This window comes from Notolabrus celidotus, chromosome 5, assembly GCF_009762535.1.
Source record: "Notolabrus celidotus isolate fNotCel1 chromosome 5, fNotCel1.pri, whole genome shotgun sequence".
NCBI classification, from domain to species: Eukaryota; Metazoa; Chordata; class Actinopteri; order Labriformes; family Labridae; genus Notolabrus; species Notolabrus celidotus.
In genome coordinates this window covers 7,176,257-7,191,914 of record NC_048276.1, presented here as the reverse complement: position 1 = coordinate 7,191,914, position 15,658 = coordinate 7,176,257, and the positions used below count along the sequence as shown (strand labels likewise).

General features: G+C 37.1%; 4 protein-coding genes across 4 annotated transcripts; all 4 read left to right on the top strand.

Annotated features, from left to right (window-relative positions):
* The first annotated feature begins 1,425 nt into the window (after positions 1 to 1,425).
* On the top strand, positions 1,426 to 3,269 carry LOC117813390 (olfactory receptor 1-like). The gene has a single exon (XM_034684578.1). It carries the CDS (start codon positions 1,562 to 1,564, stop codon positions 2,525 to 2,527), a length of 966 nt encoding a protein of 321 aa, XP_034540469.1. The 5' UTR covers positions 1,426 to 1,561; the 3' UTR covers positions 2,528 to 3,269.
* A 1,721-nt stretch (positions 3,270 to 4,990) lies between these two features.
* On the top strand, positions 4,991 to 6,774 carry LOC117812678 (putative olfactory receptor 13C6; the record flags this gene model as incomplete). The annotated part of the gene is made up of 4 exons (XM_034683586.1): positions 4,991 to 5,009; positions 5,564 to 6,052; positions 6,357 to 6,489; positions 6,753 to 6,774. Coding segments are annotated over exons 1-4 (663 nt in total), but the record flags the coding sequence as incomplete, so codon positions are not given.
* A 3,122-nt stretch (positions 6,775 to 9,896) lies between these two features.
* On the top strand, positions 9,897 to 10,862 carry LOC117812677 (olfactory receptor 1-like). Its single transcript, XM_034683585.1, has one exon. The coding sequence runs from the start codon at positions 9,897 to 9,899 to the stop codon at positions 10,860 to 10,862; it is 966 nt and encodes a 321-aa protein (XP_034539476.1).
* Positions 10,863 to 13,003: 2,141 nt separating this feature from the next.
* On the top strand, positions 13,004 to 14,049 carry LOC117812676 (olfactory receptor 1-like). The gene has a single exon (XM_034683583.1). The coding sequence runs from the start codon at positions 13,004 to 13,006 to the stop codon at positions 13,967 to 13,969; it is 966 nt and encodes a 321-aa protein (XP_034539474.1). The 3' UTR covers positions 13,970 to 14,049.
* Positions 14,050 to 15,658: the final 1,609 nt, after the last annotated feature.

Genomic DNA, 15,658 nt, shown 5'->3' with positions numbered 1-15,658 from the left:
GTAGATGATTCCAAAGGAGAGGGGCCTGATAACTGAAGGTTCTAGAATAAAAATATTAAATAATATAAGATAGAATCAAAAAAAATAAAAAGGATGCTAAAACAATGGTTATAATGGTAATAACAAATCAAATCAAAAGGTTCATAATAATAGTCATTTTATTTATAAAGCACTTTTGAAAAGCCAGGTTACAAAGTGCTTCACATGGGCAGCAAAACAAAACATGCAGGTCATAAAATCACACGAGGCAATGTGATGAAATAAAACACATTTTAAAAGATATAAAATTCCTTTAGAAGAACTCCAAAGAAATCAAATCATCTCATAATTTATGTTTTTCAAACGGCTAAGCTGAAATAGAATTCTGAGAGGTAATCTGTAAAATTCATAAAATAAGATCAAATCAATAACTAAATAGGTAACACTTTACAATTATCAAGCATTAATTAACAGTTTAATAATAGTTTAATAACCGTTATAATGTATTACCTAACATTAACTAACACATTAGTTAATGCATTAATAAGCAGTTAATAAATGTCCACTGCTCAGAGTTGATTGATACATTATTAAGCATTAATGTTAGTTTTATTAATTAACTCTGAGCAGTGGACATTAATAAACTGCTTATTAACGCATTAGCTAATGTGTTAGTTAATGTTAGGTAATACATTATAACGATTATTAAACTATTATTAAACTGTTAATTAATGCTTAATAATGCATTAACTAACGCTAATTAAGGGACCCTTATTGTAAAGTGTTACCACTAAATAAATAATGACATAATCCACAATAAATAGATAATAAATAAAGTAAGAGTTCAAAGTTAAAATGTAGGTCTTGAGTTTGCTCTTTTGAAATCATTGATAACTGCAATGAGTTGATTTATTCAAAATGCCAGGATCTTTTATTCTTTCAGAAAGTCTCTGCACCAAACTCACTAACTGTCACATGCTTCACTTCAGTGTCCTATCAGACTCAGCGCTCACTGCGACCCATACTCCACTCATGTTTGAAGGAGGCATCAACCAATGTTTGAGCTCACAAGACCAATACAAAAAAAAGTCTGCAGACACCTCAATGCCAAAGATCAGATCCTACCTAAACTCTTGAATCTTGTATCATGTGATGGTACAAAAGCTTTTATTTGATATTGAAAATACAATCAGATCATGGAGTGCGCTTCTGAATAGATAAGTTTTGTTCATCAGTGTTGACATACATCGAAATGAATCCCTCCACTCTATTCCCTCGTTCATCTCCCAGAATAGATGTAATGATGTTTTGATGGCAGTAGTTAGCAAAGTCCACGTGACATACAGGCTGAGGCACTTACACATGAGACGTAAAGACGGCGTGAGTGACAGAGAAACCTGCTCACTCAGGGACAAAGGAAACCTATAATTATCTGGCCCCTAAGTTTGAGCTGCTAGAGTGAACAGAACACTTCACTCTGGGGTGAGTTTGACTTCATCAACTTTGCTCAATTTTAACATTGTCTTCATCTTTAATAAGTATTGTTCTCCTTTTCTTAAATCCAGAAAAACAGATCTTTGTAATGGGTCCAGAAGAGAAACTTAATGCCACGTTTGTTCGCCCTGCAAGGTTCTATATCAGTGGGTTTACCAACATTCCTCATGTGAAGTATTACTATGTGTTCCTGTGTTTTGTCTACATCCTGACTGTTCTGGGGAATTGCTTCCTCCTGTTAGTTATTTACCTGGTGGAGGCCCTGCATACTCCCAAATACATGATTGTGTTTAACCTGGCGTTCACAGATTTGTGTGGCAGCACGGCTCTCATACCAAAACTCTTAGACTCCTTTTTGTTTAACAGGAGGTACATCGTCTATGAGGCTTGTTTGAGTTACATGTTCTTTGTTTTATTTTTTGGAGGTGTGCAGTCATGGACGCTTGTCACAATGGCATATGACAGATTCATAGCAATTTGCTTCCCTCTAAGGTACCATAGTATTGTTACTAATCAAACTATTGGTGTGATGCTGCTGATTTCATGGGTTTGCACTACAACTTTTTTGGCAACAGTTGTAAAGCTCATTGATCGTCTGTCATTCTGTGGATCTTTGGTGGTGAAGACCTTTTTCTGTGATCACTCCCCTGTTTATCGCCTGGCTTGTAATGACACATCCTTAAATAACATAATGGCATATATTGCTTTCCTAGCATTCATCTGTTTTCCTCTGATATTGATAGCACTGACATATGTTAGTATTTCAGTAGCACTAAAAAGGATTGCATCAGGAGAGGAGCGACTTAAAGCTTTCAAAACTTGTTCATCTCATCTGATTCTTGTGGCTATTTTCTTTCTTCCAATTCTGGGCTCCAACATAGCGACAGTGGCCACTTATATTCACCCTAATGTCAGGATCATTAACTCCTCTCTGACACACACCATACCAGCATTGCTTAACCCCATTGTTTACTCTTTAAAGACAGAGGAAATTCTCAACTCTATTAAGAAGCTTTTCAAAAGAAAGAAGATAGATAAAGCTACTAAGATATAATGAAATATTTCTGAATGCCATAATCACACATAAGAAGTGTTATAGCAGCATTGTTGTTTTTATTTGCCCTTTTTGCTACCTTTCTCTCAGTCATCAGTTATTTTAATCCTCACATTTGCTGTATCCTCCTGAGGCTCAAGCATTTGTTTGCGATGCATTTTTAATTCCCCATACCTAATTGGGATTACAAGGACCCAATATAAAGTACAACATTTTTTAAATATTATAACACAGGACGTTGATTAACTTGCATGGTAAAATGTTACATGTATAGCATTATGTCACAGCACTACATTAAAAGCCTAAGCTACTGTGTAGGGGATTGAAAAGTTCTGTCTGTAAAGTTCTTTGTTTATTTCTTCTTTACACAACAGGGATTTTTATAATCAGCGTCTAATATGTAAAATCTCAATTTTGTGAATATGAAGTTAATGTTTGAGAAAAACTTCTTTGTCGAGTTAATTTGTATCCGTGCAGTTCAACACTTGTAAAGGATTGATATCTGCCTGAAGAGAACTTTTGGTGCTTTCAAAGACTGTTTGCTGAAGTGATTGCTGCTCTGTGCGAACGCTGGTTATCTGTCGCTTTGCTGTTTCTTGACTGGTTGTCATTTGTGTGCTGTTCTGCATTAAATACAAATTCCAAAGATTGAGATAATTGTGAATAAATAAATACTTTGATAAATAAACATAGTAAAATGTAAAAAGTAAGAATACACTTCATCATAAATGAATAAATACGTCACTGGATAGATTTGATTTTTTTTTTTGTTTAAGGTGGAAAATGTAATGTTGTTACACATATAACTGTAATTTGTTGATTGATTAGACCTTGTATTTTTTCTATTTTAAGAATTGCAGATGGCTGGACAAAAATCCAGAAGTCCATTGTGACGTGATTTTTCTGTCTACAATTATTTAATAAAATATAAATTTAATGTTCATACATTTTGTTTCTATTTGATATTATTATTAAATTGTTGTATTTTATCAAATAAAAAACAACAACACAAACAAAAACACTATCACATCATATATTGGCTATCGGCCGACCTATTCTTTTATTGGCATCCCCTGTTGATAATTTGATATCGGTTGACTGCAAGTCAGAACCAAGCAGCAACCTCCGGTCTTAGAATATGAAGCCCATGCAGAGGTGTTAAAAACTGCAATTCATCGAGCGTCCACTTGAGACTGAATGCAGAAACACTGGAAACCACATACACACTAATTCAAAGAAGACGATCTCTGCAGCAATGATAAACATGTTTACAGCCTGGTTCAAAAAACGGCGTAGGTCTGAATAGCTAATTTCTCCATCAGCACACAATGAATGGGGGGTGAATTTTTTTATAACTAAGTATTCTTCAAAATATTAAATGTACAGGTTTTGCCCAAATAAGGGCATGCCTGACTTGATTGACAGGCAGGCACATTGTAGCTGTTAGCGAAAAGGCTAAAGGCCCGCCTCTTCACCTCACACTAGCTTGGACAAAGTTAGGTTGTGTTCAGCATTTCCAATATGGCACACACCTACGCTTGGCTTCGAAGCAGCGCTTCAGGAACAGATGGCTGACGTCATGGATACTACATCCGAATGCTGGTCAAAACACACAGTGCATCACTGTTTGTTGTGCATGGGGCTGAGTAACCACTGACTGGTCAGGGTGCCCTTGCTGACCTCTTTCCACCACCATAAGTGCCTAGATTGGTCATGGTTGCATCAGAACAGGACCACAGAGCAATGAAAGAGGTTGGGCTGGAGAAATAACAAATTCATGGTAATAACTTAGCCTTCAAATCTTCCAGGTCTCAATCCAATTGCATCTGTGAGATGTGCTGGACAACTACATCTGAGCCATGGACTCAACCAAAGTAATGAATGGGCGTGTGTCTGACAGCACCGCTGACATGCAGTTTACTGCAGACACACATGGACGCCTTTTATGCACCAGAGTTTCAGGAAGGAGAAATAAGAAACTTCTATGCTAACTGGGTGCAGGAGAGACTCCAAGTTACCTGATGATGAAAATGATAATAATACATTTATTCATATAGCACCTTTTAAGAACAGGTTTACAAAGTGCTTTACAGAGTGCAAGACAAAGCGAGAGAAAAAACACACAAAAGCACATGACAATGGTTACGAGAACTAAAATGAGATGAGTAAAAGACAATGATAAAAAACATGCAGAAATGAAAAGTCAGTGATAAGTTAAGAAGTATAAGCACATTTAAAAAAGTGTGTTTTTAAAAGAGATTTAAAAGAGGAAAAGGCACAAGTGTATAAACTTTGAGCTAACGCCCACAAACCGAGAAAACTTCTTGCTGTCACGAGTGAGAATCGATCACAACAATACCTCTGGACATTTAAGAATCAAAATAGAGCCAAAGTTCACTGCCGTACTAAACGACCCCCTTTGGTAATCAACTTTCTTTAATTATCAGAAATCAGAAAAGCGGAATGGAAAAGCGTCTTCAAAGTAAGTTTTCGGCTCTTCTTGTTTTTTAAATTTCATTTTATACACTGTGTTAGCTGCTGAGGGGGTGACTGAGCTGAAATACCAAACTCTACAGACAGTAAGTCTTTGTGATGGGTATGCAACTTTAGATATCATCTTAATACATTCAGATCATGGAGTGCATTTGAATGGAAACATGTTTTGTTTGACTGAAGAAAGAGTCTGTGTTAGAATATATCTTAATGAATCCTTTTACTTTCATTCCCTTGTCACTGTGCTAGTTCTCCCAAAAAAGAAGTAGGGATGTTTTGGTGGCAAAAGTTAACTGAGTCCAAGTTTGAGAACAACAATGACATAAGCACTGAAACACTCACACATGAGACATGTAGAGGATGTTGAGTGAAAGGGAAACCTACTCACTCAGGGACAAAGGAAACCTATAACTGTCCAGTCCCTCACAGTTCGAGCTGCTAGAGTGAACAGAACAGAACACTTGATTCAGAGCTGAGTTGGCTCCACCAAATTTTCATTGTCTTGATCTTTAATAAGTATTGTTCTCCTTTTCTTAAATCTAGAAAAACAGATCTTTGTAATGGGTCCAGAAGAGAAACTTAACACCACGTTTGTTCGCCCTGCAAGGTTCTATATCAGTGGGTTTACCAACATCCCTTACTTAAAGTATTACTATGTGTTCCTGTGTTTTGTCTACATCCTGACTGTTCTGGGGAATGGCTTCCTCATGTTAGTTATTTACCTGGTGGAGGCCCTGCATACTCCCAAATACATGATTGTGTTTAACCTGGCGTTGGTAGATTTGTGTGGCAGCACGGCTCTCATACCAAAACTCTTAGACTCCTTTTTGTTTAACAGGAGGTACATCGTCTATGAGGCTTGTTTGAGTTACATGTTCTTTGTTATATTGTTTGGAAGCTTGCAGTCATGGACGCTTGTCACAATGGCATTTGACAGATTAATAGCAATTTGCTTCCCTCTAAGGTACCATAGTATTGTTACTAAACAAACTATTGGTGTGATGCTGATGTTTTCATGGGTTGTTATTACAGGTTTATTGACTTGCCTTGTAAAGCTCATTGATCGTCTGTCATTCTGTGGATCTTTGGTGGTGAAGGGTTTTTTCTGTGATCACGCTACTGTTTATAGCCTGGCTTGTAATGACACCTCTATTAATACCATAGTAGCATATATTGCTTTCCTTGCACTCGCCTGTATACCTCTTATATTGATAGCACTGACATATGTTTGTATTTCAGTCGCACTAAAAGGGATTGCATCAGGAGAGGAGCGACTTAAAGCGTTCAAAACTTGTTCATATCATCTGATTCTTGTGACTATTTTTTTTTATGCCAGTTCTTTTCACCAAAATAGTAACAACAGCCACTTCTATTCACCCTAATGTCAGGATTATTAACTCCTCTCTGACACACACCATACCAGCATTGCTTAACCCAATTATTTACTCTTTAAAGACAGAGGAAATTCTTAATTCTATCAAGCAGATTTTCAAAAGAAAGAAGATAAATAAAGCTACAAAAAGATAATTACACGTTTCTAAATGCCATGATCACACATAAGAAGTTTTATCATAGGAGCAGTGTCTTTATCTTTCGTTCAGTTTTTCCTACTAATCTCTTAAATGTACACTACCAGTCAAAAGTTTGGAAACACCTTCTCATTCAAGGGTTTGTATTTATTTTAATTATTGTAAACACTGTAGATTAATACTGAAGACATCAAAACTATGAAAGAACATATATGGAATTATTTAATGAACAAAAAAATGTTAAACAAAGCAGAATATGTTTTATATTTTAGATTCTGTAAAGTAGCCCCCTTTTTCCTTCATGACAGCTTTGCACACTCTTGGTATTCTCTCAGTCTGCTTCATGAAGTGGTCTCCTGGACTGGTTTCTAATGAACATGAGCCTTGTCAAGAGTTCATTTGTAGAATGACTTGCCTTCTTAATGTGTTTGAGACCATCAGTTGTGTTGTTCAAAGGTAGGGTTAGTACACAATGGATAGCTCTATTTGACAACTGTTGTAATCCAGATTATGGCAAAACCAGATTATTTCATAGTTTTGATGTCTTCAGTATTAATCTACTATGTTGAAAATAATTAAAATAATTAAAAACCACTGAATGAGAAGGTGTGTCCAAACTTTTGACTGGTAGTGTACGTTTTTATGTCATGTACTTTGCTGTATATTGAGACATGAAAATTGTGTTACTTTGCATTACTCTTAGTTTTTTAATACTTTATTGTGTAATGATTCCCCTCATGATGATGCCCCTCTTTTGTTCTGTCTGTGAAAGATACTTGTATTTGACAACATAAATATGAAATAATTTGTATGCAATATTTCATGATTAATAATTAGATATTGAAGAGACCTAAACAAGGAAAACCTTAAGATTACATCAAAAACTCAAAGGATGTGGCCATACCAGCTTGTCAAAGTTTGACATCTGATGAAATTAGATTTTTTCAACATTTCTCCTGTAAACATTTTGCTTCATTCCTCCAACAGGAATAATCCAATCCACAATCACTTTTTTGTACAGACAGAAAAAAATGTAAGAAAGTTCTATTCTTTAGCTTGTATACAAAAATCAATGGGTGTGGCTTTGCCCCTCATCAGAGTTTGATGTCACATCATTCAATAGGAAGTTATGCATCTCAAACATACAAGGGTCCAAACTGCCTCGAACTTTACATTTAAGATGAGAATCCCTTCCTGAAAACACCTTTCTGCCACTGCTGCACATTTGTCAAAGCCCACCAGCTTATGAAAGGCTAGAAGCTTTGGTTGTCATGATTTAGGAGGATGTAAAAGGATTTAAACTGGATGCATCCAATGTCTCTTCAGTAGCATCCATGCACCCCCCACTGATGTTTTTTTACCTCCATTTCAACCCCTACCACCTGAGATGCATTGACATGTTCAAGGAAATGAAAAGACGGAGAGAAGGGAGTAAAAATGTGTTTTAAAAGACATAAGACATCCTAACCTATGTGCGTCACGTCAATTCACGATGAAAGTGTCAGCTGATCACTTCTGGATCAGCTGTCCGCAGAGAGCTGTAGCCAAGCTTGCGTGCTGTTACACCTTTATTTATAGAATGGAAGACAGTGGATAGCAAGGGTGGTTCTAGGATCAGATGTTTAGGGGTGCTGAGTACACAGAGAGCTGCCCGGCCGGGCAAGATAAATTTCACTGTTTTGTACATTTCAATGCAATTTCATTCCCACATTTGTGAAAGAAAAGTATAACACTTTTTGGGAAAGTCTGTGACTAAACCATCAAATCTGTTAAAGGTTATTTAAATGCTGAGCCACAGCAAAAGAGAAATGGATTGGAATCATAAAAGAAACATATGGTAGCCCTGATTTCTGGGGAAAGACAACTCATTTTGATACAGCAGCTCCTCAACATAAACATAAACAGTATGTTTATGGAGTAAACCAGCCGCCTATAGTGAGTACCAAAAATACCAAAAATTGACATTGGAGTTATTTTTTGGACTTTCATTTGAAATGCAATGCACAACATGTAAAACACATTAACAGAAATTGACTTTTTCAATGTTGTTATCTGCCTTTTTCCTTCTTGTCTGTATTATATAATTTGATACGTTTTGTGTGCCACTATTCTCTTTTTCTTTTCTTACCTGGTTCTTCCTGATCTTGCACTCTCTCATCTCCTTCCCCCTTTTCATCTCTCCCTCTTTGGACTGACAATAATATACAAATAGATTGTATTCAACTAGATGAAAAATTACAGTCAGTGAGCTAGTCAGAAGCACCTTGGCTTTAATATTAACACATGCACATGACACAACAGCTAGCTTCTCTCATTACAATTCAAACGGAGGACAGTGGTACTGTCTGACCACCTGTAACGTTTCCTAGCTAGAGTAAAAGTCAGCTAACTCCTACCTAAAAACATAAACAGTGACCTACGATTAAAAACAGCAATAATGAGGACTGGTAATTAAAATAATGTGTTGGTATTGAGTGGTAGAAGTTAAGAAAAGTGCCACATATCCTGGTTTAAGCCAGGTACTTACACCACTACTGCTTATCACCCACTCTGGAAGGCAGCGCATTGCTCTGTGCGCACAGAGTCCGACCTGGGGAAAGGTGGGAGAGATGGGGTGGATCAAACCATTTTTGGAAAAATAATAATCTCTCAAATTTTAGGGGTGCTGGGATTCAATTTAGGGGTGCATCAGCACCATTCAGGGCAGATGGCTGTTCACCAAGAAGTCTGGTAATGCTTGAGATTTCTGCCTCTTGAAATTAAGCTCTTTACTCACCACTGTTCCACCCATGGTGGATAAATGTTTGGTTGTTCAATGTATCGTAACAGAGAGTACAGTTCTGTGATGTGTTTTCAAAGTGAGTGTTTGGCTGTCATTGTTTTTATTGCATTATGTGAATAATGCCTTCAGGTCATGGAGTACATTTCTGAATAGATACGAATGGAAACATGTTTTGTTCATCAGAATTGAGAGTCAGTGTTAGAATATATCTTAATGAATGTTTTACTTTCATTCCCTTGTCACTGTGATAGTTCTTCTCCTAAAATAGATGTTATGGTGGCAAAAGTTAACTGAGTCCAAGTTTGAGAACAACAATGACATAAGCACTGAAACACTCCCACATGAGACATGTAGAGGATGTTGAGTGACAGAGAAACCTACTCACTCAGGGACAAAGGAAACCTATAACTGTCCAGTCCCTCACAGTTCAAGCTGCTAGAGTGAACAGAACACTTCACTCAGAGGTGAGCTTGACTTTGTCAACTTTTTACCTTTTTAACATTGTCTTCATCTTTAATGAGTATTGTTTCTCCTTTTCTTGAATCTAGAAAAACAGATCTTTGTAATGGGTCCAGAAGAGAAACTTAACACCACGTTTGTTCGCCCTGCAAGGTTCTATCTCAGTGGGTTTGCCAACATCCCTCATGTGAAGTATTACTATGTGTTCCTGTGTTTTGTCTACATCCTGACTGTTCTGGGGAATGACTTCCTCATGTTAGTTATTTACCTGGTGGAGGCCCTGCATACTCCCAAATACATGATTGTGTTTAACCTGGCATTGGCTGATTTGTGTGGCAGCACGGCTCTCATACCAAAACTCTTAGACTCCTTTTTGTTTAACAGGAGGTACATCGTCTATGAGGCTTGTTTGAGTTACATGTTCTTTGTTATATTGTTTGGAAGCTTGCAGTCATGGACGCTTGTCACAATGGCATTTGACAGATTTATAGCGATTTGCTTCCCTCTAAGGTACCATAGTATTGTTACTAAACAAGTTATTGGTGTGATGCTGATGTTTTCATGGGCTTTTATTACAGGTTTATTGACATGCCTTGTAAAGCTCATTGATCGTCTGTCATTCTGTGGATCTTTGGTGGTGAAGAGCTTTTTCTGTGATCACCCCACTGTTTATCGCCTGGCTTGCAATTACAATTCTACAGATAGCATAGTGGCATTTATTTGTGTCATTGCACTCGCCTTTATACCTCTTATATTGATAGCTCTGACATATGTTTGTATTTCAGTAGCACTGAAAAGGATTGCATCAGGAGAGGAGCGACTCAAAGCGTTCAAAACTTGTTCATATCATCTGATTCTTGTGGCTATTTTCTTTTTACCAGTTATTTGCCATAACATAATCTCATTGTCTTCTAATGTTGATCCTAATGCCAGGATTATTAACAACTCTCTGACACTCAAAATGTCAGCATTGCTTAACCCCATTGTGTACGCTTTAATGACAGAGGAAGTTCTTAACTCTATTAAGAAGCTTATCAAAAGAAAGAAGATAAATAAAGCTACCAAAAAATAATGAAATGTTTATCAATGACATGATCACATATAAGAAGTGTCTTTTTATTGCTTCTATTTCTCCTACTATGACATTGTGTTATTATTAAGTACTTTGCTATAAAATTAGACATGAAAATATTGCATTGTGTAATGATTCTCTGCATAATGATGTCCCTGTTTTATTCTGTCTGTAAATGATAACTGTATCGGACAACATTACATGTATTTAATAAATATGAAATCATTTGTGTTCAATATTTCATGAGCAATATTCAGATATTGATTCTTTTTTAAATGATGGGCATCAGCTGGTGTCTGTACATAAGGGCCCAATGTCAACATGGTCTTTTTTCAAAATGACATCATATTATATTCTGTCATATTCTGAAATCTGTAGCAAAACTGAATGTAATTGCATTAAGTGTAGTTTAAAATTAGTTTTTTGAAGCACTTAAAATACTTCTAGCTTCACCAAACATGGTACACAGGATCCCAGTGGAGCAATGGGATGTTTTATTTTGGTTTGATCAGTGGGTGTGGCCTAACAGCTGACTTAGCCACACCCATATGTTTGAACAATTTCCCAAAATTTAACATCTGAAGCCTGTGTCAACTAGAGAGATATACTTTCCTATGCTTGTATCTCATGCTTAGATCTACAAAAACAGTTGATTGGACCCATATCATAAAACCAACAAGAGGTCAGACATTTAGACTTTTGGGGTAGAAACAGGCTAATTGTTAACCATTTCCAGGGCTTCTTCTATGATTAACTCATCCACAAGAAATAATCCAATCCCCCTGATCTTTATTTCACAGGTGGAAGACACCTAAACAAACAAAACCTTAAGATTATATTAAAAAGTCAAAGGGCGTGGCCATACCAGCTTGTCAAAGTTTGAAAAAATTGGGGGTTTTTTTCACCAGTTTTCTTTGTAAACATTTTGCTTTATTACTCCAAATAGGTTAATGCAAACCACACTTGTTTGTGTATGCAGAAAACAATTTTAGAAAGGTATACTCTTTGGCTTGTATACAAAATTCAATGGGTGTGGCTTTGCCACTCATCAGAGTTGATGTCACACTATTGGATTCGAACCTGGGCCGCCCGCTATACGGACGTGCAACTTAACCGTTACACAAAATCCACGCCCGGCCTTACTTCTTCTTTTTGAGAATTCAAAACTGTTTGATTAGTTGGAGATAAGTGGGGTCTAAAGGCCACCACCTCTGTTAAAGGAAGGTTGTTCAAGCCTAACATGGATGACTTCCTTGACACCACTTTCAAACCAAATGTCTTCTCTCTCCATAATCTGAACTTTGTTGTCCTCAAGGGAGTTTCCCTGGTCCTTGAGCTGGCTCTTCTGTGCTGACTATGTGTCTGTGGAGTGGTTGCTCAAGTCAAGGTTGTGGTGTTGTGTTGACTCTAGTCTAGACATAGTTTAGGTGAATCAATATCGGCCAAAATAAAGCTGGCAGAACTCTCCATCTCTTTGAGATTGGGCCAAAAGAACATCATTGCAATATCCTCGGCCTCCCCTCTCATGGCAGATGGCTGTTCACCAAGAAGTCTGGTTCTGCTTGAGGTTTCTGCCTCTTGAAATGAAGCTCATTACTCAGCACTGTTGCTTACCCATGGTGGATTAATGTTTGGTTGTTTAAAATATCATAACTGAGAGTGAATAAGTGCATAATGGATATGGATAATAATACATTCAGGTCATGGAGTACATTTCTGAATAGATACGAATGGAAACATGTTTTGTTCATCAGAATTAAGAGTCAGTGTTAGAATATATCTTAATGAATGTTTTACTTTCATTCCCTTGTCACTGTGATAGTTCTTCTCCTATAATAGATGTTATGATGGCAAAAGTTAACTGAGTCCAAGTTTGAGAACAACAATGACATAAGCACTGAAACACTCCCACATGAGACATGTAGAGGATGTTGAGTGACAGAGAAACCTACTCACTCAGGGACAAAGGGAACCTATAACTGTCCAGTCCCTCACAGTTCAAGCTGCTAGAGTGAACAGAACAGAACACTTCACTCAGAGGTGAGCTTGACTTTGTCAACTTTGAACCTTTTTAACATTGTCTTCATCTTTAATGAGTATTGTTTCTCCTTTTCTTGAATCTAGAAAAACAGATCTTTGTAATGGGTCCAGAAGAGAAACTTAACACCACGTTTGTTCGCCCTGCAAGGTTCTATCTCGGTGGGTTTACCAACATCCCTCATGTGAAGTATTACTATGTGTTCCTGTGTTTTGTCTACATCCTGACTGTTCTGGGGAATGGCTTCCTCATGTTAGTTATTTACCTGGTGGAGGCCCTGCATACTCCCAAATACATGATTGTGTTTAACCTGGCGTTGGTAGATTTGTGTGGCAGCACGGCTCTCATACCAAAACTCTTAGACTCCTTTTTGTTTAACAGGAGGTACATCGTCTATGAGGCTTGTTTGAGTTACATGTTCTTTGTTATATTGTTTGGAGGCTTGCAGTCATGGACACTTGTCACAATGGCATTTGACAGATTAATAGCGATTTGCTTCCCTCTAAGGTACCATAGTATTGTTACTAATCAAGTTATTGGTGTGATGCTGATGTTTTCATGGGCTTTTATTACAGGTTTATTGGCATGCTTTGTAAAGCTCATTGATCGTCTGTCATTCTGTGGATCTTTGGTTGTGACAAGCTTTTACTGTGATCATCCCCTTGTTTATCACCTGGCTTGCAATGACAATTCTATGAATATCCTAATGTCGTATATTGGTTTCTTTGCACTCGTCTGTATACCTCCTATTTTGATAGCTCTGACATATGTTTGTATTTCAGTAGCACTGAAAAGGATTACATCAGGAGAGGAGCGACTCAAAGCGTTCAAAACTTGTTCATATCATCTGATTCTTGTGGCTATTTTCTTTTTGCCAGTTCTTTGCAATAACATAGTCTCATTGTCTTCTTCTATTCATCCTAACGCCAGGATTATTAACACCTCTCTGACACTCACGATACCAGCACTGCTTAACCCCATTGTGTACGCTTTAAAGACAGAGGAAGTTCTTAACTCTATTAAGAAGCTTATCAAAAGAAAGAAGATAAATAAAGCTACCAAAAAATAATGAAATGTTTATCAATGACATGATCACACATAAGAAGTGTCTTTTTATTGCTTCTGTTTCTCCTACTATGACATTGTGTTATTATTAAGTACTTTGCTATAAAATTAGACGTGAAAATATTGCATTGTGTAATGATTCTCTGCATAATGATGTCCCTGTTTTATTCTGTCTGTAAATGATAACTGTATCGGACAACATTACATGTATTTAAAAAATATGAAATCATTTGTGTTCAATATTTCATGAGCAATATTCAGATATTGATTCTTTTTTAAATGATGGGCATCAGCTGGTGTCTGTACTTAAGGGGCCAATGTCAACATGTTCTTTTTTCTAAATGACATCATATCATATTCTGTCATATTCTGAAATCTATAGCAAAACTGAATGTAATTTCATTAAGTGTAGTTTAAAATTAGTTTTTTGAAGCACTTAAAATACTTCTAGCTTCACCAAACATGGTACACAGGATCCCAGTGGAGCAATGGGATGTTTTATTTTGGTTTGATCAGTGGGTGTGGCCTAACAGCTGACTTAGCCACACCCATATGTTTGAACAATTTCCCAAAATTTAACATCTGAAGCCTGTGTCAATTAGAGAGATATACTTTCCTATGCTTGTATCTCATGCTTAGATCCACAAAAACAGTTGTTTGGACCCATATCATAAAACCAACAAGAGGTCAGATATTTAGAATTTTGGGGTTGAAACAGGCTAATTGTTAGCCATTTCCAGGGCTTCTTCTATGATTAACTCCTCCACAAGAAATAATCCAATCACCCTGATCTTTATTTCACAGGTGGAAGACACCTAAACAAACAAAACCTTAAGATTATATTAAAAAGTCAAAGGGCTCGGCCATACCAGCTTGTCAAAGTTTAAAAATTTTTTTTTTTTTTTCACCAATTTTCTTTGTAAACATTTTGCTTTATTACTCCAAATAGGTTAATGCAATCCACACTTGTTTGTGTATGCAGAAAACAATTTTAGAAAGGTATACTCTTTGGCTTGTATACAAAATTCAATGGGTGTGGCTTTGCCACTCATCAGAGTTGATGCCACACTATTGGATTCGAACCTGGGCCGCCCGCTATACGGACGTGCAACTTAACCGTTACACAAAATCCACGCCCGGCCTTACTTCTTCTTTTTGAGAATTCAAAACTGTTTGATTAGTTAGAGATAAGTGGGGTCTAAAGGCCACCATCTCTGTTAAAGGAAGGTTGTTCAAGCCTAACATGGATGACTTCCTTGACACCACTTTCAAACCAAATGTCTTCTCTCTCCATAATCTGAACTTTGTTGTCCTCAAGGGAGTGTCCCTGGTCCTTGAGCTGGCTCTTCTGTGCTGACTATGTGTCTGTGGAGTGGTTGCTCAAGTCAAGGTTGTGGTGTTGTGTTGACTCTAGTCTAGACATAGTTTAGGTGAATCAATATCGGCCAAAATAAAGCTGGCAGAACTCTCCATCTCTTTGAGATTGGGCCAAAAGAACGTCATTGCAATATCCTCGGCCTACCCTCTCATGGCAGATGGCTGTTCACCAAGAAGTCTGGTTCTGCTTGAGGTTTCTGCCTCTTGAAATGAAGCTCATTACTCAGCACTGTTGCTTACCCATGGTGGATTAATGTTTGGTTGTTTAAAATATCATAACTGAGAGTGAATAAGTGCATAATGGATATGGATAATA